General features: G+C 55.3%; 9 protein-coding genes across 9 annotated transcripts; 4 read left to right on the top strand and 5 right to left on the bottom strand.

The window, feature by feature from the left end:
• Nucleotides 1-436: 436 nt before the first annotated feature.
• Nucleotides 437-2,233, bottom strand: PFLUO_LOCUS4202 (uncharacterized protein; the record flags this gene model as incomplete). The annotated part of the gene is made up of 2 exons (XM_073781528.1): nt 437-1,906; nt 2,174-2,233. The coding sequence occupies 2 exons, from the start codon at nt 2,231-2,233 to the stop codon at nt 437-439; spliced, it is 1,530 nt and encodes a 509-aa protein (XP_073638274.1).
• A 642-nt stretch (nt 2,234-2,875) lies between these two features.
• PFLUO_LOCUS4201 (Exocyst complex component 5) lies at nt 2,876-5,619 on the bottom strand (the record flags this gene model as incomplete). The annotated part of the gene is made up of 2 exons (XM_073781527.1): nt 2,876-3,352; nt 3,451-5,619. The coding sequence occupies 2 exons, from the start codon at nt 5,617-5,619 to the stop codon at nt 2,876-2,878; spliced, it is 2,646 nt and encodes an 881-aa protein (XP_073638273.1).
• A 619-nt stretch (nt 5,620-6,238) lies between these two features.
• Nucleotides 6,239-7,365, top strand: PFLUO_LOCUS4200 (uncharacterized protein; the record flags this gene model as incomplete). Its single annotated transcript, XM_073781526.1, has 2 exons — nt 6,239-6,755; nt 6,809-7,365. 2 exons carry the CDS (start codon nt 6,239-6,241, stop codon nt 7,363-7,365), a joined length of 1,074 nt encoding a protein of 357 aa, XP_073638272.1.
• A 1,489-nt stretch (nt 7,366-8,854) lies between these two features.
• On the bottom strand, nt 8,855-11,416 carry PFLUO_LOCUS4199 (uncharacterized protein; the record flags this gene model as incomplete). The annotated part of the gene is made up of 2 exons (XM_073781525.1): nt 8,855-9,115; nt 9,170-11,416. The coding sequence occupies 2 exons, from the start codon at nt 11,414-11,416 to the stop codon at nt 8,855-8,857; spliced, it is 2,508 nt and encodes an 835-aa protein (XP_073638271.1).
• A 681-nt stretch (nt 11,417-12,097) lies between these two features.
• PFLUO_LOCUS4198 (uncharacterized protein) lies at nt 12,098-14,681 on the top strand (the record flags this gene model as incomplete). The annotated part of the gene is made up of 2 exons (XM_073781524.1): nt 12,098-12,172; nt 12,240-14,681. 2 exons carry the CDS (start codon nt 12,098-12,100, stop codon nt 14,679-14,681), a joined length of 2,517 nt encoding a protein of 838 aa, XP_073638270.1.
• Nucleotides 14,682-15,409: 728 nt separating this feature from the next.
• On the bottom strand, nt 15,410-16,774 carry PFLUO_LOCUS4197 (uncharacterized protein; the record flags this gene model as incomplete). The annotated part of the gene is made up of 1 exon (XM_073781523.1): nt 15,410-16,774. One exon carries the CDS (start codon nt 16,772-16,774, stop codon nt 15,410-15,412), a length of 1,365 nt encoding a protein of 454 aa, XP_073638269.1.
• An 802-nt stretch (nt 16,775-17,576) lies between these two features.
• Nucleotides 17,577-19,373, bottom strand: PFLUO_LOCUS4196 (uncharacterized protein; the record flags this gene model as incomplete). Its single annotated transcript, XM_073781521.1, has 8 exons — nt 17,577-17,820; nt 17,878-18,091; nt 18,139-18,279; nt 18,331-18,629; nt 18,686-18,710; nt 18,768-18,937; nt 18,990-19,139; nt 19,192-19,373. The coding sequence occupies 8 exons, from the start codon at nt 19,371-19,373 to the stop codon at nt 17,577-17,579; spliced, it is 1,425 nt and encodes a 474-aa protein (XP_073638268.1).
• Nucleotides 19,374-20,129: 756 nt separating this feature from the next.
• On the top strand, nt 20,130-21,304 carry PFLUO_LOCUS4195 (uncharacterized protein; the record flags this gene model as incomplete). Its single annotated transcript, XM_073781520.1, has 4 exons — nt 20,130-20,223; nt 20,276-20,290; nt 20,341-20,467; nt 20,521-21,304. The coding sequence occupies 4 exons, from the start codon at nt 20,130-20,132 to the stop codon at nt 21,302-21,304; spliced, it is 1,020 nt and encodes a 339-aa protein (XP_073638267.1).
• Nucleotides 21,305-22,545: 1,241 nt separating this feature from the next.
• PFLUO_LOCUS4194 (uncharacterized protein) lies at nt 22,546-23,746 on the top strand (the record flags this gene model as incomplete). The annotated part of the gene is made up of 4 exons (XM_073781519.1): nt 22,546-22,576; nt 22,646-23,148; nt 23,196-23,263; nt 23,320-23,746. 4 exons carry the CDS (start codon nt 22,546-22,548, stop codon nt 23,744-23,746), a joined length of 1,029 nt encoding a protein of 342 aa, XP_073638266.1.
• Between the last annotated feature and the right edge of the window lie 175 nt (nt 23,747-23,921).

Here is a 23,921-nt window from a genome sequence, read left to right as displayed (position 1 = left end):
GAGACAAATGGGGTTAGATGAGGCTAGAAGAGAGCGTGAGGAAGATGTGTGAGCGGCGTCGTGGCCTACGAGCTCTGGGGGTCACGTGCAGACTCGTCATCGCCACCCCAGTGGTTATAGTTGCTGGAAGCATGATTAGTTATGTATTCTTTAAACGATTACTTATAATTATGATAGTGATTGATATGTTGAAATGGTATAAATGTACCCTCTACCGAGGAGCAGATGTTCGAAGCAGCATATATACAAGGCGCCGCAGACACAGTACACAGTAATCAGACCGGTCAAGAGAAGTAAACCCATCCCTGCCAATAGCAACATCCTTCACAGATAGAAATAATAATAGACGGCATGGATGAGAAAAGGAACTCGCACGCTCAAATGAAAGACGACACTCAACGATGTAGGGTATTCTTGTAAGAAGGAGAAAGACATTTTAGGGTATTCTTTTGCGCAGCTTCCTCCACATCTTCTTCACAACGTGGTCGTCCAGGTCCTCCCAGATTGACACGCTGCGGTCCGCGGGTGGCAGCTCTGCCAGTCGCAAGGGATCTTCCGTGGAAGATGCTGACGGAGTGGGCGACTCGGTGCGCAGATCGGGTCGCGTCAGCGTCATCTTCAGGGTCATCTCACGATTGCCAGGGAGTCGCTGCGGCTGCAGAGCTGGTTTTGATCCCGGAAGCCATGCCTGGCGTTTCTGTACGGATTGCGGCGGAGTGGGTGCCATCTGTTGCGGATGGGACGTGGGTGCATCGTGCATCTGCGGCGGCGGCGGCGGCGGCGGCGGCGCAGGCTCTTCTTCCACCGGCTCACCGGGACTCCCTACGACAGATCCATCGTCGTCTTCGAAGAACGTGCCATAGTTGCGGGAGGGTCGAGCGTCTTCCTCGACACTCGACTTCGGGGCCACATTCTCCTTGTTGTTGTTATTGTTGTTGGTGGTCGGGGTGTCGTCCTTCTGGTCGAGGGCGGGAAATCCAAACTCAATGGCTTCATCAAACTTTTGTGGGGATGCTAGGTAAACGCGCAACTTGAGTCGAGCGTCCGGATCCTGGTAATACTGCGCCGCGGGATCGATGCTCGAGGTGGACGACTTCGGAATATGCTGGACTGATCGATGGCGAGATGCTTGACGAGAGCCCGGCCGGGACATGGAAAGCCGGTTGTTCAGCATGGAGAGAGGTTGAGCAGAGTGACTGGAGTCCGGCAGCGGGCGAGATATGGACAGCGCCGGTTTGCGCACCAAAGAGCTGGTGAAGGACATTGAGCGACGAAAGGACGGTCGCCGGCGACTGCTCGGCTTCACGGCTGAACCGGCGACATGGGAATGGTACTCATCCAGGGACAGATCGAGATCCCCATCCTCGTCCAGCCAGCGGCAGCTGTCGTAGAACGAGGTGTCCATCTTTTCGTCCGACTCGTTGTCTGACTCGTTGTCCGACGAATCCCAGAAGACGTCAGAGTGATTCGAGACGGGCAACGTCGTCTCAGAGGGGCGACTGTCAACGGAATGACGGCGATGGGTTTGGTCGCGACGGTAAAAGGCCTGGTCGGCGGCGTCGAGGATGACGCTCTCCCGGTAGGCACGACGCAGCCTCCGGCGCTCTTCAGGGGAGAACAATTGTTGTTGCAGTTTAACAGGCAGAGCGCGGAAGCATTGCGAGTCTGCCTGAGCGGCCAGATGGGCCAATTGATGGGAACCCTGTTTGCGCAGCTTCCTGGGGTGACGGGAGGAGGAAGAAGATTGTTTGAGGGCTCGCCGGGCGGGCACTCGTGGATGGAGGGGGCCAGACCCCGGGCGAGAGTGGGCGAGGTGATAGGCGCGGCCATGATGCTGGCAGCAGGCAGGGGAACCGTGATCGCTTTGGTCTAGCCGGATACGCAACCGCTCGACATTCGAGAAGAACTGTATGGAGCGTCAGCGGTGAACAGTGGAGCGGCCAGTGGATCCGAGCGGTGCGAGAACGCCAATGCCCGGTGAGCCATGGCGTCCTTCGGGGGCCGCCATGGACGATAGCGTGGGCGATAGTAGTTAGCCAGCTCCACCGCGAGTGTTCAGGGGTGCTGCTGTCACCCAGGGACGGTGGCCTCCCCGGCCACTTCTGGGCAAATCCTCCGGGGCTATTTGTTGACGGGAACTCCACCAACAGAGAGAAAGAGGAAGGAGCCTGACCTTGCGTCTGACGGCGGGTGGAAGAGAGTCGAAGTCTTCGACCATCAGGGGGGCGAGCATCGTGTGAATAAGAATCGTCGCCGGAGTCGGGAGGAGAGACGGGCGGAGTGAGGGCGTGGAGGTATAGACCAGTTCGATATCCCAGGGACCTCCCGATCATATATACCCGCGCCGAGGCGGCGTTTACAACGATGTCCCGACAGACGTCCTACATGGAGCACTGACCCGATGTGATGTGAGACGAGATCTATTCCCAGACCTGTCACTTTTGCGATCCCCTTGTGACCAGTCACGAACGGTTTCCGCTCGAACTAGCATCGGTCATGAACCTAACTAGTGTCCGGCCTAATGAGGTGTCACAGCGCAGGAACCCTCCCGGCGGTGGCAGGGCCCAGCGTAACGCCGGATACTTTTATTCGCGCAAGGGATGGAATACGGTCGGACAGACGGTCCAAGGTTCGATCTATGCCCGGACAGCCCTACAGCGCGAAGTGAAACGCGGCCATCCGAAACCGCTCGATTGGCAAGTCGCCAATCGTTGCCAGCCACATCTCGGAGGGGCAATTAAACGTCCCGCCCAGTTGTCCATCAGATGAGCTGTCAAAGACAATTGGTTGATTAGTGGGTCGTGGCGCCTCTCTAGTACATCGCCGGAACTTCCCAAGCTTGGTCTATCGTACGTAGTGAATGATCCCTTGGCCCTCACAGCGCATTGAGCACCTGTTGCATCGCCACCGTGTTCGAGTCCTCCCGCCGTGACACATACGCTCGCACTTCCTGGACACTGAGTTTGGCCTCCACCTGAGCCCGGGCCCCAGTCCCAGACCCGCCGGTGGCTCCGCTGGCAGCACCCCCGCGGATGCGCTCACGCAGGGCTTCGGTGCCGATGACAAACAGACTGCCCACTTCCAGAAGTACGTCCAGCGCACCGCCGGGCCCCCGCGGCTCGTCGTCAATGTCCCAGGATTTGAACAGATCCGCATACTGGGTCATGTCCTTGGTCACCATCAACCCGCCGGGTCCGCTCACGGCGAACCGCTTGAAGTGCTCCAGCAACAATCCGCGCGTCCCCAGCGCGATTTCGGTCAGCACTTGACGGATGTTGGCCCCGCTTGCCGGCAGCGATGTCCGCGCGATGTTGTGCAGGCGACCCAAGAAGGTGCAGATCGAAGCGCAGGTCTAGAATTGGCCACATCCTTAGTTTTCCAATCCTCAAAATCGAAGGGGAAATCAAAAAAAAAATAAAAAATAAATAAAAAAACCCTGGCAGAACTTACCGGCGTCTGCAGCTGTTCTAACCACGCGGCGTTATCCCCTTCCCGGGGTCGGAAGTCGTTCTTTTTCTGCCCGGAGAGCAATCGACCGACCCAGGCCAGGGTTGCATCGATGGTTTTCTGCTCGATCGAGTTGATCTTCTCTTCAATGCCTGCCGTCCTCTGGCTGGTCCGCTTCTCCATATCCCGTCGGGTGGTAATGCTCGCCGTCGCCAGTGGAAGGAGCACAGCGTGAACGCACATCACCATCAGGGTGGTGATGCTGATAGTTGTCCGCACCGATGGTAGATACGCAAAATCAGGCTCTGTCTTGCCCGATTCTTGGGTAGTGGCCGCTTCCAAGGCGGCGTCGAGGCAAACCTCCACATAGCCCTCGCCCATGTTACTCAGGAGCAGATTCAACAAGGCAGACACATCTTTGTGCGTGTCACTGTTGACGCTTAGCTCCAGCCCGCGGCCTACAGCCTCCGCCAGCCACTTCAGCATGCGCTTAGCATCACTCAAATTCGGCAGGCCATCCTCCTCGTTCAGCTTAATCTCAGCCAGTCGCGCCGTGTCAGGGATCTCTCCTATCTTAGCCACTTGTTGGAGCATCCGACGCTGGATGGGTGAGATATCGGCTGATTCCAAGCGATTAATAAATCCATCACGGGAGCTTGACAGAAGTTCTGTTTCCTGCCGAGACAGTGACGCCATGAAGGTGGTTGCCGCCTTCTTGCGGCGGGCATGGAAGGTATGGAATTTGAACAGTAGGGCATTAAACAGCTCCTCCAAAGTGCGCCTTTCGCGTTCAATGTAGGATGATCCAACGAAGTATGGAACGAATAGCTCCTCTAGTTGCTGATCAAGTAGCAGCGCTGTCTGAGATGAGATCGTGTCCGGGTGCTCGGTCAGTCCGTGCGCCTTCAGGTCATCAACCAAGGTACTGATATAGCCCCGGGAGCTCTGCAAACACCGTAGAAATGCCAATGACGAGACTCCACTGGCTTTTTCCAGGACCATTTCGAGTCGTTGCTGGATCGACTGCTGGAAGACTCGCTGCAAGAACTTGCCGAGGACTTGTTCATAGTACGGGAAGGCCCGCCGGATGATGGCTGACTCTTCTTGCACCACGACCTTCACTTCGTCGATCAAGGACTGCAAGCTGGACTCGACTCCGGGAAGCTCGGCGTCTGGGTCGGCCAGTTTCTCCCATGATTCAGGGTCGCCGCCCACTTCCTCCGTGACCAGCTGACTGCGGTCAATGAAGAACTGGTGTTGATTGACGAAGAGGGCGATGACGCTGGCGCCACCGTTGAAATCCTGCAGCACGTTTGCGCAGTCTCTCATGCCCTCAAAGTTGGCCTTGCGGTAGAAATCATCAAACTGTTTCAGCAGGTCTTTCTCAAGCGTTTCGGAGAACTTTTCAATTATCTCCCTCGTATTCCGCCGTGGTGCGCTGCCTTCGGCGTTCAGTTCCTCCGATGAGGAGTCGTTGGCTGCATATCCATTGGTTGTGCCTGCATTTTCATGCCAGCTCTGCGGGTCCAACCGCTGGCTAATTCTTAGCAGTTGTCGTGCAATGTGTGCCGATCGTACTTTGGCCTCCCCTGTGCCAGACCGCCGTAGATTCTCCAGGAGTGAAATCTCGCCCCGGTTGCAGACCCCTTCCCAGCATTCGAGCAGGAAGTGCGCATCCAGGGCGCGCCGTCGCTGTCGGTCGAGCTCCTCTAATCTCTTTCCGGTTTCAACAGCCATGTTCCCGGTGCCGCCTGCGTTCTCGAGTCCCCCTCCCGAGCCGTTCAACGACGTGTCGAGCTGCTGGAAGGACTCGATTGTTTGCCGAAGCTTCCGGCCAAGGGTGGTGAGGTTTTGCGAGTGCTGCGCCTCTGCGCGGCGTACGGCGGCAGACAATTCATTCTCGCGGATCTCCAGATCGCCTGAGAGCTCGCCCAGGCGCCGTTGGGCATGTTCGAAAGTTCGGATGAGGGGCTTCGGATCGAAAGGTTGGTTAGAGGCGGCCGTGCCAGTTGCTGAGCGACGACCAGAGATGGCGCTGTCCGAGAGCGCCTCGATAAACTCTTTCACGATGAAATCGCGACTTGAGAAGTCCTCGAGGGTGAAGCTAGGGCCCTTGGGGAAGATGCTGCGGGAGGGGTTGGAGGACGCGATGGATGCATTGTCGGGCATCATGGCGAAGGGAGTGACCTCATGGGGGCACTGCGCCAGGTGTGGGATTGTGCGGCTGCCTGAGGTTGTGGGAGAGAGTGGCAGAGGCAGAGGGAGTTGAGTGTGGTGAAGGAGGAATCTGGGGAAGCTGGAATGGGTGGTTGGTTGGTTGAGTGAGTATTGCCACGGATTGTCCGACCACGCACAGTGGGCAGCCTAGTCGTGGTCAACAAGTATGATCATAGGATCTGTTAAATAGGGGGATGTCTATGGTTTATACATTGTATGCTTGTAAATCTAGATCGTTCGTTAGTCAATTCTGAGGTGTGCTGACCTTGTATATAGCAAGCAACTTTAAAGTATATATATCTCTTCCCTCTACGTGCCTGGAGAGATCTGGCACGAGACGGAATAACAATCATGTCATGTTTTTTCTTTTTCTTTTCCTTTTTTTTTTTTTGATTGATCGGACCGAGGAGCATCCTGATACTCACTGATAGTTTTTTTCGGATTATATCATTTCCATCTAACGAGTATTATTATTGTCGTGTTCTTTCCTAGGCTCTGTTCACTATTCGACTTGTTTCCGCTGCCACGTCCACTTTTCCACTTGACACACCACCACTACCAAACCACCACCACCATGGTCTCCCAACGGGAACGCCAGATCTTGCGCGATGAGATCCGGTCGCGAGGGGCCAAGCTGAGTGCCGCCGACCGCGAAAAGCTGATCCGACCATATCTACCCGATCCCTCCGAGCTCTCAGACTCCAAAGCCAGGGCGTCGACTTCCACTTCCTACGGCTCCCGGCGACAGAAGACGCCGCGCAAGAAGCCCATCCGCACGTTCCTCAAGTCGCAGCTTCACCAGCTCACCTATGCTCTCACACACATCATCTTCGGCGTCGTCGTGCGATTAATCCAAGCCTACCATGCCGTCGTGGACCGCATCTTCGCCGTCGTCTACCACCACCACCGCACCCCCGAGCTCATTCGCAAAGATGTCCGCGGGCTGAAACGTCTCCCACAGCACCTGAGTGTCATCCTGACCCTGCGCACGGAGGAAGATGCGCTGGCTGTCTTGATGGATGAGGTGGCCGAGCTGGCGGCTTGGAGTGCCTGCTCGGGCATTCCCCAACTAAGTGTTTATGAAAAGACCGGTACGATCCTCTCCGAGCTGTCTAGCACAAACAGAGACTAATCTGCCTAATAGGAGCCCTCAAATTCTGTATACCAGCCTTACACCAGATCATGACCACCAAACTAGCCTCATACTACGGCTCGCCGTCACAGCAACCAAGCCTCCAACTCTTCGCACCCCACCACCCGGTTCACGGCGGTGCACCAAGCCCCAAGTCTGACAAAGCATCCCTCACGCTCCTCCTTCTCTCCTCCACCGACGGCCGCGAGACCTTTGTTGACCTGACCAAGACCCTGGCCGAGATGTCGCAGAACGGCAAGCTGTCACCTCAGGATATCACACCGGAACTGGTTGATGCGGAGATTAGCGAGATCACGACTCAGCCATTACAACCCGACTCGGCACAGAGCAGTGCCTTGTCTTTCAACCCCGAGCCGGATCTCCTCCTAGTGTTTGGGAATCTCTTGAAACTGGATGGGTACCCCCCCTGGCAGATTCGGCTGACGGAGATGTATTGCACCGGCGATCGCAGTTATGGTACGACTGGCTATGGGGAGGCGGTTGAGTACCAAGGATTCATGCGCGGATTGTGGCATTTTGCCGGCGCACAGATGCGGTTTGGACGGTGAGGGACCAAAGCCGAAGGATGTAATATTCGGCTTCGGCATTTCAATCCTTGTTCTTATTATGTCGTCTATCAAAAATACACTTGCATTGAGGGTATTCCAACACCAGAGATTAACGGAAAAATGATCATTATGTATATTGTGGCCTGTGCTGGTATCACCATAGGAAAAAAACTGATAGACGAATGAGAGGTATCAATGCGATGCCCAAAACAAAACTGTAGATGATATAAAACCAAATATAAAGACCATGCAAGCAAACGGACTCGGGAAAAGCTGCGCAAAAGAACATCAAAATCGATCGGCTTCGTAGGGTCATTATCGTCATGAATATAAATGCCCGGAGAATGGGCGCATAGGTTGTCTGTAAACGGATTCGGAAGGCGTCTATCCACTCATGTTGACAAGCCGCACCCCATTCAGGTTCTGGGACCATGGGGTCTGCCCAAAACACTCGAGACAGCGCACGATCTCTACGCCAGCCTCCGTCAGGCCTTCAACGGCGCAGCTGGAGCAGATTTTCCGCTGAATTGGGGAACTTCCTTCATCAAAACTAGGATCGTGCATTTCCTGACCTGTACAGACGGGCGAGTCGCATTGCCGGACACAGATATAGCAGGCTCTCTGGCTGCACAGATCGCAGTCCGCATACGCATCCAGGACCCCCCGGGTCGTTGGTTTGCGGTAACAGATGTGGCACGGGCGCAGTGACGAGGCCGATGCAGATGGGAAGGAGATTGGGACAATGGTCTTTGGGGAGACCGGCGGAGAGTATAGGTCTGTAGGTGTGCTGTAGACGTTGGGAAAGAGCAGTTTCGGCGAGTGGGATGGATAAGAGAGATCATCGAGGTGTCCCTGTTGGAACGGTTGCTGGTATGGTGGGATCGAGAGCGGCTGCACATGCCGGCGTTTGCGTGGAAGACAGCGAGGGCGACATGACGAAAGGTCACCTACTTCTGTAGTCGAAGAGTAGGGGTGTTTTGACAGGGGCAATTGGCGGCCGTTGGGGTGGTCTGGAAGATCGACTCGGTAGGAGAATGGCACGAAGGAGGTGCTATGAGAGAAGCCATGTTAGCCCGAAGAAGAAGATGTGAGCAGCAGCAAAACAAGCCACTTACGAGCAAGTCAGCGTTACTCCGTCCTCATGGTCTCTCTTGCGTTTCCTCCAACTAATGGGGTCCGTCTGCTCAGACGAGAGGCCAGGCATGGGGGAGGAGGGAGGGCGGTATTCGAAGCAATGCATGAGCTGGGCAGAGAAGAGAGCAATATATATCTCGGTATGTAAATAATGTTGACGAGACTGAAAAGGAGAAGAAGAGAGAAAAGGAATAATGGATCCTGGGAAAACAAAAGAACCAACAAATCTGGGTAAGACACGGGTATCTGCCGGCCCCACCGCCTTGCCGTATTGGGGTGACATACTTGGACAACTGTAGGACTAGAGGATCGGAACGTTCTTCGCCTTTGGATTAACTATTTATGCCCAAGTCTATCACATAGAATAAACGCCATCCAGACGAGCTTGGATCGTCTTCTCGTCAAACCGAAACCCTCCCTCACCTTCATAATTTCGGAGTACTTCGCGGGTCATGAGCCTTCGGGGAGCTTTTCGTCCAGTCATTAGCTCAAACTGTGCGATACCCTGTTCAATTACATTCTCCAACCCGTCCGATAAGACCCAAGGTCGACCGGTCTCACTGCGAAACTGGCGCATCTGTCGGAGCAGCGGCGTGTCCAAAGGCTTATAGGATAGCTGAGAGAAACGTTAGCGAGGATGATCGACCCAACATGTAAAAACAACACTCACCTCGAGAACAACTCCCCCGGTCGGACTTCCTAGCCACTGCATCGGCATCTCGAAGTTCGCGGGGGGCTCATCACGGTCCGGGTCGGCCGGCACGCAGGAGGCGATCAAGCTGGGCGGCAGAGCATCGGCGGGCCAATCATCCTGGGTGGATCGAAGCACCCGCACGACCTCGGTCGAGTCCACCTGGGACGATGCCCACGAGTTGAAGTGTCTCGCCACTTCCTCTCCCCGGGACTGCGTTCGATTGTAGATGAAGATCTTGCGACACCCTAACCTCAGCAGGGCGTAGGTGGCGGCCCTAGCCATTCCGCCAGCACCGATCACCAGGCCTGTCGTCTTGGGTGCACTGATAGCGTTGCGCGGAGAGAGGTGGCGGGTGATGCAGGTCATGATGCCCACCCAGTCTGTATTTTCGCCAAAGAACCCTAAGGGGCGGCCTGCCTGACCGCGTCGACTCGCCTGCTCCTGCAGGGGAAACATGCTGCCATTTGGAGCCGCTCGCAAGGGCATGATTGTGTTGATCGCTCCGATCGCTTCGGCATGCCGACTTTTGGATGCCAGCTTCTGGTATACCTCTACACGCCACGGCTGAACGACGCTGGCGCCACCGAAGTTCGGGTCTCGGCCCAGCCGGTCCACGACCGCGAGTGAGGGCGAATCTGGGATGCTGTATTTGTGGCTCAGGCCACAGTATTGTATCGCCGCGTTATGCATCGCAGGTGATACACTGTAAGCAACGTCCTTACCAAGGATGTAGAAGTTGAGCGGGTCCAGCATGTAGCTCTGACAGAGCGCACGCATGATATCGGCCGACGTGAGCTGCGGATCACACTGATATCCGTTTTCCTCTAGCCGAACGATGGCCGGGTGTTTGACGGCGGTCAATATGGAGTTGAATATCTGAGAGGTCCGTCCCAGAGGACCAATATTGTAGGCGATCAGCGGCGGATGTGTTCCTGGAAGTCTCCCAATCCTTCTGGTAAATTGAGCGACAGCTGCATTCTCCTCGCGCTGCACTGCTACCCGGAGGAGGCGCACCAGCTGGCAACCGAGCTTCTCGGCGTCCCGATAAAAGGCAACGCAGTTCTCGTCTTCCCATGTGATGCGTGCAGATGCTTCAAAGATGTGTTGGCCGATGATCTTCGTCTTGCCCCGACTGCGAACAATCTGGGCCAGCTGAGACTGGTCCTGACCCAGGTCCACAACCAAATATTCGACGCCTAAGCGGAGACCATGCTCTAGAATGTCAAAATAAGACCGAGATGCCTGTGCAGGAGACTGATCGCGGGCTTCGGCGGCCAGAGCGACCGTGTCGATCGAAAGAATCACTGGCGTTCGGGCATTTCGGCGAAGCACTGATACCTGCTCGCTGACGGTGGCCACCAGTTGTGGACTCCAGCGGTCGACGCAGAGCTCGATGGCATCTCCGCCAGATTCAAGCTCGGGGAGGTTGACCGCGTCTGCTATCAGATCGGAAGATCGCACGAAGATGGCGTGGGTGAAGGAACGAAGCTCCGGAGGCGTCTCGAGCAGAACAAAGGGCGAGTCATAGCTGGAATGATTCACATTGGCACCGGTAACGAAGCTGACAAACCTGGTGAAATCCTCTTTCACCTCTTGTAGTTTGAACGAGTAGTCGCCCGACCGACGATCCGGGCTGCCGTCGTCCGACACAACGACGGTCCGATCTTCACAATTGTAGAACTCATAATTCGAACAGGCCCGATGTGACGAATCACCATCGCGCAGGAGCCGCACGGCCTCATCATCCAGCCCCAGCAATTGCTGAATGCGGTTGATGTCGCGGATTAGGTGGACCACTGGGTTCTTTTTGCAGTATTGTCTCAGGTGATCCTGAACCGGTCGAGTAAGACTCCCCAGTCCTAGCTCAATGATGCATTGTTTCTGGTTGTTGTCAAGCATCATCTGCAGCACTTCGATATCGCGCCGCTGGAACTTCTGGCTGCCATGGGACTTGAGATATTCCTTTCGTGTCACGCCGGTGGTTTCCTGGAAGTAATAGTCCGCCGTGATGAACTTTCGCTTCAGAGCGGCGGCGGCGACGAAGCCCAGCGAGCGTTTACCGCACCCTCGAATGCCGACCAGAACCAGCGAGGCATCGGGGGACATCTCCGGACGGTGCATGGTGTGCGGCGTGGACTCGCGGCTCGGAGCAGCACTGACGTTGGGAGAGGAGGAGTCGGAGCCGACCACGTTGGTCCGAAAAGGAGGTTTCCAATCGAGCATTGTGACGAACAAGACGTGCTAGGTTATGTTGATGGCTCGAGCGCCATGATCGGATGCATTCGGAGGGAGGGGCAGGGAGAAAGGAAGACAACCGGTTGGGATTCGATGGACGGAGAGGATGAGTAGGCGCTCGCTTTTCGCATATCCCCCGGGGAAGCTTCACTGTGAGGCAAGAGGAGTCAGGTCGGCCACGCGTGGAAGAAGCCCGTTGAGACATCCCCGGACGGATGAAGGACGTGGGTCTGCGACGGGGCGGTGATTCGTGCGGCAAAGGACTTAGCCCGGAGGGGTGGACCGCGAGGGATCATGGAATCAGAATGAGGATGAGGAAGATGATGATGCGAGTGATGCCTCGTTGGTGGGAAGAGTTCGTCCAACGGTCCATATCGAGATAATTAGGGACCAAGTGCGTCTGGATAGCGCAGGATCAAGAATCTGTACAGCAAAGATCAAGCAAATGATAGTGGAGGAGACATTGTGGAGACGTGGGGATCTTCCAGCTCCTCCGAGCCGATTTGACTCCCGATTTCCTTTCCCGGTCGGAACTTTCATATCGGCCCTGCGGCGCGACAGCTCCATCTAAAATCATTCTTTTGGTCGCCCCTGTCCCCTTTCCCCTTCCCCTCAACCTCATCTACCTGTCGCTACGAGCGATGCTCCTGGCCGTAACCGTCCCTCTTCATGGATGAGGGCCCCGACCAAGTCCCTCGACGCAAGAGGGTATCGAGAGCATGCGACCGGTGTCGCAGCAAGAAGGTGAGTCGTGACTCTCCGGGGGCGCGCATCCAAGGGCCGATCGCTGATACCCATTGAACGTTCGCAGGACAAATGTGATGGCGTTCGTCCCACCTGTTCGGCCTGCCAAGCATCGGGCCAGACCTGCTCATACGACCCCCATGCGAAGAAACGCGGGTTGCCCGAGGGCTACGTTCGAGGCTTGGAAAAGCTGTGGGCGCTGGCACTGTGCAATATCGAGGGCTTCGAAGACACCATGCTGTCCATGCTAGGCACCACGACGGATTCCGCCAATCGCCGAGGACAGCTGATGTCGTTGTGGACGGATGGCAGTTCCTCCGACAGCTTGCATGAAGCCTGGAAGACCAGCGGGTTGTACGGGGAGCTGGAGAAGATGCTGTCCAGCTCGGAGGCCCCTCGTACGCCGCTCGCGGGGAAGCGATCGCGCAACCAACACGACGACGACGGCGGCAAATGGGGATTCCGCGTTGCGAGAGGTTCAACCCCGCTGGGCCCCGAAGCTCCGCGCGTGCTGGAGCCATCGAGCCGCATGTCTCCCGGTGCGAAGAGGGCCCGTCGGGGTTCAAATGGCCGGGGGCTCGCGCATTCAACAAGCAGCAGTCTCCCTACGCTGCAACTGCCGCCTCAAACCGCGCACCTCCTAGATATCTATTTCGCCACCACTCACTCATGGTTCCCCATTGTCGCCAAACACAACATCCTCCGTGCCTCCTACCTCTACGCCAACGCCCCCTTCTCTGTCGCGTCCTCCTCCCCCGGGTCCGGGGACCACGCTGTCTTGTGGGCCATTCTGAGCTACACCATTACCCAATCGCAAACAACCCCACGGGCCGATCCCACTGGAGTCCTCTCGCTCGTAAAAGAATACTATGCCGTTTCCCGAAGTCTTATACCATCAGAGAAGGAACGCTACGAGCTAGGTCATGTTCAGGCACTGTTGCTCCTGACTTTGGTGAACATGGGTATCGAGGATTGGAACCCCGCTTGGCTTCTCTGTGGTCAAGCGCACCATATGGCCGTCGCGATGGGATTGGGTGCCTCTTCGGACACTCAGCGGTCTGACGAATTCAAACAAGGCAAAGCGGTCTTCTTGGGATGCTTTGTGGTCGATTCGTTGCTCTCTTTCCGCCTATCTCGGAGTCCCTGCATGCATTCGAGAGACCTGGGAGCTGTTGGTCTCTTGGAGGAAGATGGATTGGAGGAATGGAATTCTTGGTCGGATCTCACCGGTGCTCCACAGGGCAAGAATCCGCCGCGCCGAGGACCCCTGCTGGCTCTAAGCTGCTTCAATCGGCTGGTCGAACTGGCTAGCGTTCTGAATGATGCCCGAAGAAGCGCATCCACGGGCCCGGAAGCGGCCGCCTTTGCGCAACAGCTGGTGGTAGATTTGAAGCAGTGGGATGGCTGTTTGCCCCTGGGGTGTCGGCTGATTGGACCGGAGAGTATTTACCCAGAGCGGCACTCGGCTCTCCTCCCTCACCAGAGCTATCTCGGCCTGGCCTACTTGGCCACCCTCCTTTGGCTCTACTTGCGCATTGCCCCGCAAGAACAGGGTCTGCACCGACCTCAGCGACCGGCTGTGGAAGGGGCGAAGAAACTCTTGTATCGGGTGCTGCCCATTGTGTCGCAACACCTGGAGAATTTTCCCATGTGTGGCCTCCCTCCGCTCTTCGAGTTCAGCATGCACACAATTACTACGGAGGCGCTTACCTTTCACAATACGATTGAGTCAGACACGTTCCCCTTTGTCCGATGGGCGGATGCACTCCATCAAAAGACGGCCGAGCTCAGTCCAATGTGGCCGGTCTACCACTCATTAGTTTCCACCATAGAACGGTGGCAGCAGTCCAAGGAACTTCCGGGGGCGGTATCGTCCGGATCTCAAGCACTTATCCGCCACACTCCCGGGCTCGCGCCTCTCAGCCAGCCGCCTTTGGCGACCGATGCCCCCATGCACCCTCCAGGTGCTGTACGTGGTGGTCTCGGTTCGATGGGCGAGAGAGACTATGGCTCGTCAGTAATGGGCATCAGCATCCCGGCGGACGGGCAGTATATGACCCCGAAAGATTCCATGATGGATATTTTATCAGACAAGATACCACCGCGCAGTGGCCCAGATCCGATGTTCCCACCAGGCAGTGCTCACCCGCAGCCGCCAACTCCAGACTCGTCGACCTCGAATGCGATGATGGCTGGTAATGTTCCACCTAGCGATGGAATGGTTTTCAACCCAACCAGCACGGACTACAATGCTGGTGACATGGATGCCATCTTCAAGGACCTGGCATATCTAGACACCACCGAGTGGGCTACCAGCCGCGAAGCGGGGTTGAAAGACTTTGGGTTCTTAGACGACAGTACCTTTCAGGCATTCTGTCATGATCCGGACCGTCTGGCTGGATCCCAACCCTTAGTCCACCCACCATCCATCGCAGATATGTGGCCACCACCGCGCTTCTTCCCAGAGACTTTTCAAGAAGTTCCCGACGAGACAATGGGTGGCGGTTGAGTACTGGCCACGTTGCTGTTTGATTGAGCGTAGGCCTTTCGAAACATGTCTATCAATCATTGCCCACTGCTGAAACGAGCTAGCTAGTGCCTGTTTCTAGGTAGCAAAGGCTTCGGGCGTTGGTTTAAGGGCTTTTGGTGGTGGTGGTGATGCAACCAACCATTGGCCTCAGCTTCAGATCTTCACAATATAGGGCCTTGACCTCGATGTCTCTATTGCAGACGGTGAGTTCACGGATCTGCTACTTTATCGTCAACCAAGTAGGTTTTATTCTATGAAATGACGAGGTGGTGCATGGCCCCCAATAAGGAGATCGATGAGTTCAACTCCCAAGTGTTTTCACTTGATCCTCACGCGTTGATGCCAGAAAGGTATGAAGAACGGGACCTAATCCATTCGTGTGAATGGATCCATGCCTGTGCGGAACAAGATTATTTGTAAAATAAATAGTAAGACATTTTTTAAGAAAACGGGTTGTTATTCCAGAGAGTATCAGTAGCGCTCCAAAAAACGAAGAAGGGAACAATCAACCTTGAAAGTAATCGGTGATGTTCAGAACAGAGACTCCCAGAAACGCCTTTGCCCGATAAACCGTCCATCTTGGACAGGCAGACACGCGCCTCACTTTGAGATCCCAAAAAAAAATTGTGGTATAGTATATACAGAGCGCCCGACGCATGGGGTGATTGCGAAGAAACTAGATAAAGAAAGTAAAACGAGGGAAGGGCTCAGTCAAAGATGTATTCCACCTGTGGACAAGACGACTGAAAAAGATCCAGTAGCTTTTGGACTCGGTTCTTCATCCACCCCGAGTGCGTACCATTAGTAGATACACCGAGCAGTGTCGTAGAGGCGTGCTTGCAGCCCTCATCGGCCCCGAAAGACCATTGCAAACAATCCGAATCGTGGCTGCACGCCTCATGGCAAGCTTCTGTGGATGAGACGAGATCAATCTTCACGCTCGATAGGTTGTCCCAGTCGCGTCGCTCGGAGAGGCTCGCATTATGGATATATTTTCGGAAGACGTCTGCGTGTAGGAGGAGCGCGTTTTTGCCTGAGGAAAACCATTCACGATCAAAGCGCCACATATCCTCGATATCTTTCGGGCTCATGTGGTGATATGATATAGCCGGGTAACACCATGGCTGACGGCCGTAACCCTCAGAGAAATGATCTAACTCAGAAGGTGTGACTGTCAACATCATGGGCCAAGCCCATGTCAAGGACACTCGGACTTGGCCGAGTGCCCGAGCCAGCACGCAGTCGCCGGCCCACTCCTCTGCCGTCATTTTGTCCATCTCCTCTTCTGCACGGGCACGATAGCTGCTTAGGCGTTGCATCGTGCGGGCAGAGAGGATGATGCCTGCCCCACCGTATGCAAAGAGCTCGTTTCCAATCTGCATAGGGCTCCCGATGTAGTATGGGTCGGTGTGATCCAGGTGTGCAAGCCAGTTCGCGAGGTTGGGCCACGTCACATAGGTATCAGCCTCTGCGAAGACGTACCATTTGGCGTCGGGCTTGAGTTCCAGGGCAGAATCGATCATAGGTAAGAATTTCCACTTGTCTAGCTTCCATCCGGGGTTGTTGGTCTTGCCCAACGGGCCGTTAATGTCATCTCCCCACTCTTCGTCCGTCAAGCCTTCTCGGCCAACCTCCTGAAGACGCCGATATAGATCAAACTCGGGCTCCGTCTCCATAGTGGTCTTGCTGACATTTTTCAAGATATCATGGACTTGGACACCGTTGATTGTCTCTTCGTAGTCGGAGAAGATGGCGAAATGTGGCACGCACTGGAGGGTTGTTCGCAAATGCACGGGGATTCTTTGCTGGGACTCGGTGGCTCCCGTTTTTATAACGACAAAGACGTCATCCAGATCGCGTGGTTGGCGACCACACGGGTCTGTCGCCGATAACGAATCCATATCCTCACTTTGTACCGTCAAGGTATTCAGTTTATTGGATTCTTGTGTCCAGCTCCCCAATCCCTTCCCCCTCGCCGGTCGGGTTTCAGGCGATTGTGACAGGTAGTAGAGCAGACACAGGGCCAGGAATGGGGAGGCGACGAGCAGCCATCGCCGCGATGTACTGAACATGATCACCACGAGGCGGTTGATACTGGCTTTAGCGAGAGGAAGAGAGGCTCACTACAGCCATGAAGGAGAGAAAAAAAAAAAAAGAACAGGAGAGTGAATGGATGAGGGAAGAGCGCAAGGATGGACAAGAAAAAAAAAAGGGTCAGGCTGATCTGGTGTCAGTGGAGCGCGCTGCGAATACGACACTCCGTACGTCAGAGAAGCGACCCATGGGATCATCGGGACGGGGCAGGTACATCTTCCAGACAGAAGCAGACAGCCCCATGTTTGATAGGCGGTGCTGGCGTGTTCATTGGAGACCTCGCGGGCGAACAGCCAACGAGATGTTACCATCACCGGAATTGGCCCACATCGTAGCGTCATCGGCTACAGGTGTTGGCCCAGGGAGAGGAAAGGATCGCCAGAGGCCAGTGGGGTTCGGTTCGTCAGTTCTGCTTTAGTTAGTTAGGGGATCGCGATGGATCTCAGGGGCTCTTGGCTAGGCAGAAGCGGGTGTTTTCTTCTGCGTGTTCGTGAAAAAAGACCGGTGATGGACATCATGATTTCTTCAGGAACTGGAAAGAAGTGGCAAGACGAGGGAACAGTGACATGCAGTGACGGCCGACCCACGGACGGGGGGGCCAAAAGAGTACAGATTGGGTGCCTGAGGGACGAGGCATAAATAATCATGTGACCTGGTCGGACCCCCGGGGGCCGACGGGAAGGATCGAGGGCACAGTACGGTATATATTTGCACAAAGCGTGGGTGTATGTAGAGTCCATCCCGCATCACTTCCTTCATCCATCGGTGGGTGTCCCGCCCTCACACACTCCCACTCGGCTGCCGCGATCGCGTCCACAGCAGCACCGGAGTAATCGTCAAGACAATCGCCACGCAGACCACAATGGCCTGGATGCCGAACACTAGTCCCAGGCCATTGCGTGCAATCCAGGCGGGCTGGAAGTATCCCACTGCGAACCCGCCGCAGGTGCGCCACATATTCAGGATGGCCGACACGCAGGTCGCCTGGCCCGGGTATTTCTCCAGCGCATACGCCGAGATGGCCCTAATCAACCAATATCAGAAGGAAATAAGAGTCACAGCAGGGTCGGGCTAGACTTACACAATCGTGGCCACCATGCCGATGTTCACCAGGATCCAACCGAAGGCGATCCCGATCCAGTGCTTGTGAAAGTTCATCGTCAGACCGTACGTGAGCAGACCAGCTGCCATGCTGCCAATGGGAATCCAAACTCCGTGGAGCCGGTATTCGGTCCTCCAGTGTGTGCGGTGGTGCCTGTAGATCCACTTGTTGAAGAAGAACCCAAAGGCCCAGCCTGAGACGGTCAGCGAGATACATGACCCACAAATCACAAGGACATACCACACAGAGCACCGATAACACCGGCAAAGCGCATGGACGATGCCTGGATGGTGTCGAAGAGGTACGGGGGGCTGTGCAGGAAGGTGTCGATGGTGGTCGTGATACCGATCGGCCAAGTGAATGTGACCAGAATCGCGAGGCCTGCACATAGATTAGTCTCCCTGATGCCCATCACAGTAGATTGGGGCTTACCTGTCATGAGCAGTGGGAACTTGAAGACATAGATCACGACCATGCGACACCAGTACCACAGAGTCGCTCTCTTCGGGAGCTGGGTGTTACCAATCCCAAAGCACAGCGCAACTCGCGAAGGAGCCGGCCCTGGACGGTGTGGTGTATAGTATGTTTCACGGCCAAACAGGACGACGGCGACTGTAGATGCACCATAGATGGCCGTCAGGACACCAAAGGAAATGCGCCAATCCGTGCCAGCCCCGACGTACCCGGCTATGGCAGGTCCGAGGAACGGACCGACCAGGAATGTAGTGCCCCTGTTTCTCTCTTGTTAGCAACCATCCTGCGCTCGATGCAGTCATCCAAGTCATACCAGATGTTAATCATGCGCGGCCATTCTAGAAGCCGAGACAGTTAGCACCCAAGTCTCGGGGTGTAGATAGAGAGAATCCCACCAGCCGGAGTGTACATGTCATGAATGATAGGGAGACCGATCACCTGCGGCACGGTACCGAACAGACCCTGAAGAGAGCGAAAGACCGTGAAAGCCGAGTAGCTCGTAGAAAGAGTGGCGCCGAGGACCATGAACATAGTCAGCACCTGTGGCCACAACCACATTGGCAGGCTGGAATCAGAATCAGTTCTATATTGTTCAATAACCACACATCTGTACTCACCGACCATAGGCTTCGATGAGCGGAACAACAAAGATACCACCGAAGCCCTGCAACAGAATGCCATAGTTCATACTCGTTGCCGAATGCGTGATGGAGATGTTCCAATCCATGGCCTGCTGGGTGATCAGGGTAGAACCCCAGACCATTGCGCTGCCGACATGAGTTTCTTGACATCTAGTTGGAAGGAGAGACAAAGGCATACCCGTCCGCCAACAGCGAGCTGGACATGAGCGACATAAAGAGCAGAGTCTTGCGCGCATTACTCCAGTTCTTGGGATCCTGGGGGTCATTGGACTCGGAGCACTTGAACTGCGACTCGAGCGAACGAGACTGGCTGGCCGTTTCGCCCATCTCCATGTTACCCATCGGTGAGGACTTCTCCATGCTGTACAAGCTGTGAGGCAAGAAATGAAACAAGGAAAGAAAGAGTGATGTCCAGTTGTAAACAGGTCGGCCCAGCGGTTTTATGCACGGAAAAGCGTCAAACACATGGCGGGAGAATTCTCTCGCGTGGCTTGGGTCGTGCAGGAGCGAAACAAGGGCAGGGAGAATGATTCTGGAACGGGGTTCGTGTCCTTGGGTGATGTATCGGCCCTCCCTTTTAGGGTTAAGTGTTCCATTGGAAACGAACTCATCCCATCCCCAGCTCAGATTCCCTCCCGGGCCCCACCAGGCGGCCCCGGGCGATGTGATCGCCCAATCCATGGTAATTGACTCGGCACTTTGCCCCGAACAGCTAGGGCCTGCGATAGCCCGCGGCACTAGTGCATCGGATGTGTATGCTCTTATGTCTATTTGCCCAGGAATTCGGCATTGCTCGCCAGGAATCTATGACTTAAGAACCCCCCTCTCTTTGCGCTGTGTAGATTCATTGACTTTTACAACAAGCCGTCTTTCTCTTTTTTTTTTGGACTGATTCCCTGTGCCATGTCTTTCCTTCAGCGATTGGCCCAGCGGCTGGGTCTCTCCAAACAGTCCAGCCCCGCCGTGCCCCCGGGCGCGGCCCTGGCGGCGACTGTCACCGTGGTTAGTCTTTTTTTTTTTTTTTTTTTTTTTTGTTTCAGACCAGCATGAACAGGTGATTGAGAGAAGGCGCAGCCAGCATCACTGGGCTTCGTACCGGTCGCGGTGCATTTTAACATGTTCAGCGAGCTGGTACATCACAGCCCGGCGACCGCAGACGAAGTGGCCGCGGCCTGCAACCAGGCCCGATCCAAAAGCGAGGCTCAGCTCGGTAGGTTGACTGGTCCCTCTGGAGATTGGGCACAGACTGACCCGACGCATAGGTACCAGACTAGCCGGTAGGTGGACTGCTGTTTGCATGTTAGGTGTATATTCACTCGTTCTATAGCGGATACGCTCTACATCATGGCCGGCCTGGGCCTGGTGGATCGCGTGGACGAGGATCATTTTGCTGCTAACGCCATCACAAGACATATGGATAAAATGCCTTCTGCAGTGCATGGGGTCTTGCATTTGTAAGTGAGTCAGACAGTCAGACAGAAGGACAGGTGCTGACGGCGACCCTTAGCACGACCGAGGGGTTGATGGCTGGGGCATTCCTGATGAAGAAGCTCGAAGATACCAACTTTGAGTATCCCTTTGCCGATGCAGACGGTCCCCTGCAATACGCCTACCGGCTCATGGGCGAAGATGATCTAGCCCAAGAACATACGTACTCGATCATGGAGAAGACCGGCCGCATGGACAGCTTCAACGAATTCATGGTGGGCAAGTTCCTCAAGTTTGGCACTATGCCCCAGCGCGTCCAGTCCCTCGGGTATGATCTAGACGCCGCTCTGGCCGGAGATGGCGACTCCGTGGCCATGGTCGACATCGGGGGTGGGCGGGGGGAATTATTACTCGAGGTCCAGGCGGCGTACCCCCACCTGAGACCGGAAAGTCTGGTGGTGCAGGAGTTCAACGCCGAAATCGACAATGTGTCGGGAGTGCGTCTGATGGAATGGAACTACAAGGAACTGGGCGAGCAGCCTATCAAGGGTGCGCGGGTCTACTCTCTTCAGCATATTGTCCATAATCTGCCGGACCTGGATGCGGTAGCCCTGCTGCAGAAGATCTCGCGTGCCATGGGACCGGAATCACGGTTGCTGATACATGAGTACGCCAAGAACATGACCTACACGTCCCTGCATGCCAACATGATTGCCCTGTATGGCGGGCGTGAGCGCAGCGCTCCCGAATGGCGCCAGTTGGCCAGCGTGGCGGGACTCGAGATCACCTTTGAGGCGTATGCGAGGGCCGGAGAGTCACTAGTGGAGATGCGGCGTGTCGACCGAGACAAAGGAGTACCGTAAATCATAATTCGAGACAAGTTTTTTTTTTCTTCCGCTTTTTTCTTCCAATCTCTTCACTCACAAGATGAGACAGACCCCGAGAATTGGGGCTAGAACAGGTAAACCTACTCTGTTGGATCTGAGAGATCTCCAGGCGATCCGCCCCACGGATCACCGTCTAGTGGCCGGCTAGTGGAATGGATTGCATAGGCGACGCCCCTTACCTCTGCGGGAGCTGAGCCGGATCCACTCCATGACAGGGTCGACCACCCCAGTCAGTTCCAGCGATTCCGAGTCCCGTTGACGCATCCGGTGTCGCATACTCCATCCGGTGTAACCATCGTTTGTACACATTCTTTGCTTTTTGGTGCCGAGCGCTCGGGTGCTCTCATTGCATACCCGGCTGGGTTACGTATCGCATGGCCGGCATGATGCCACATGGACCCTCTTTGTACTTACAGATCATGGCAGCAATGGATGGGAAGGTATTATTGCTGAACATGATGAGTATCCTCCCGACAGGGATGGCCATGGCCCATGGTTCACCCATTCCAGGTCCTCGAATAATAGCTGGAAAATCATCACTGGGTTTGCCTGGTATCCCTTGCGACCCGTCAGCTCCCGGGCCCAATACCTCGCTCACTCGCCAGGATATGACCTGTAAAGGGTGCACCCGAAGTTTATCGTCTTTTAACTCGGCTATCGGACGATCCGAATGAACCGTCTGATGAATCTCTCTTCTCCATGCGACTATTTGAATTGCGTCTTCGCACAGCATCGGCCGTTGCCCACTCTCTCTCACCTCTGTTTCATTGCTTTCTCCTCGGCCCTTGCATTCCTCCCGCACAATGAGCAGCAGCATTCCGCGGCCAAATGAAGGCGATATTGATATCGGTGGGTTCCCTCGTGTGCAGCGCCCTGACAGGACATAAGATTAATGTCGGGAATAGGGACGGCCACATTTGCTGCTTGCTGGGTAAGATAAACCCGAGACTCAATGAATTGGCAGCCATTGACATGAGCAGTAGGTCCTCACGGCTATTGTCGGCGTCGCGCTGCTGTTTCGCTATGGTGTCAAGATCTGGATTCGTTGGATGATGCCACAGGTCAGCGCGCCAGAGAGGGTCTGGGGGTACGAAGATGTTCTCTTTCTCATCGCCTATGGCTGCGACGTCACTCATATGAGCATGATCCAAACGGCAGCATCTTGGGGTCTAGGTCGCCATTATTTCTACCTTAACGAGGAACAGAGAACACACGCGATGAAATGGGACTTTGTGTCCCAACCGATCGGTATGTCTGTGGTTTGTCTCGAGCTAGTCCGGCACTGACCAAAGTCCGGCACTGACCAAAGCTCGGCAGCGGTGGCATCGGCCATGATCTCCCGGACGGGCATGATGTGGTTTTTATCGACTTGCTTCGCAGCCAGCGACAGGAGGATCCGCCTGTCCATCACCATTTGCGGCATCGTGCAGGTTGTGGTCAACATGATCACCATTGTCCAGATCATCGTCCAGTGTGGGCCGAACCCGTATCGCCCGACTGATCGGGTGCAATATTTCCACTACATGTGGACCGCGCTGCCGGCCGATGGTTCGGTGAAGTGTCAATCTCCCACCGTCCAGACAACCGTTGGCTTTGTGCAAGGAGGATTTAACTCCTTGATTGACTTCTTCCTCGGCGTGCTGGCTGCTGTAGAACTCTGGCAGTTCTTCCTGCGAACTCTGCACCGGGAACCCAACGTGTCCTTCTGGTATCAGTTCCGCAAGATCAATAACACCGTCCGGTCCCGCCGCATCTGGCAGACTCTCACTCTCAGCGGACCTCTGATATTGTCGGGAGCCGCCTCGATTGTCAAGACCTATGTGAGTGATTTGTGAATACTGGATGTCCAGAGTTAACAATAGTGTAGAAACTCAAGTCCCTCGGTGATCGACTCGACTTCACTTATAATATCGTGTCCTTTGTGCTCTGGGTCAAGTGAGTATTCTCCTTTCTCTCTGTGCTGGATTAGTGACTAACCCCCATGCTTGCAGGATCGAGAATTATAGTATCCTGCTGGCGTCGTGCGCCCCCGTGGCTCGGATCTTCCTCCGAACGATTGTCGATCAGCGCCGTATAGGCCGACCTCATGGCTACTGGTCCCGATCTCGGTCTGCGACCAAGGAAAACAACACTGATGATACCGAGTTGAAACCCCGGGGCAAGGACCCGCTAGAGTCATCGATGGGGCAACACTGGGAGCATGACGAAGAGCGGACACCGTACCCGTGGGGCTTACACGAACGGTGTGAGAGTCGAGTGTCCAAGGAACACAACGCACCGCAGCCGGCCAACGACGGCCAGGTAACGGTCAAGACGGATATTATCGTGCAAGTGGACGATAACCACTCGACCTCGTCGGGCGATGCTCGATTGCTTCCGCATGGCGGAGAACCGCAGCCCATCGAGGAGATGTGTTAGTGAGCTGGGGCGGAGTATATAAGGAGTGGACGAGTAAATACATAGATGTTAAATCCATCAGAATTTCAAGGTTGATCTGCAACATGTTCATGTTAGTTAACCCACTGAGGTTAGATCTAGAGATGACTAAGCCCGGCTCATTCACGGTCGATCGCGTCTTTCCATTATTGTTCCT

This window comes from Penicillium psychrofluorescens (assembly GCF_964197705.1).
Source record: "Penicillium psychrofluorescens genome assembly, chromosome: 3".
Taxonomy (NCBI): domain Eukaryota; kingdom Fungi; phylum Ascomycota; class Eurotiomycetes; order Eurotiales; family Aspergillaceae; genus Penicillium; species Penicillium psychrofluorescens.
This window is presented reverse-complemented; position numbering and strand designations above follow the sequence as displayed.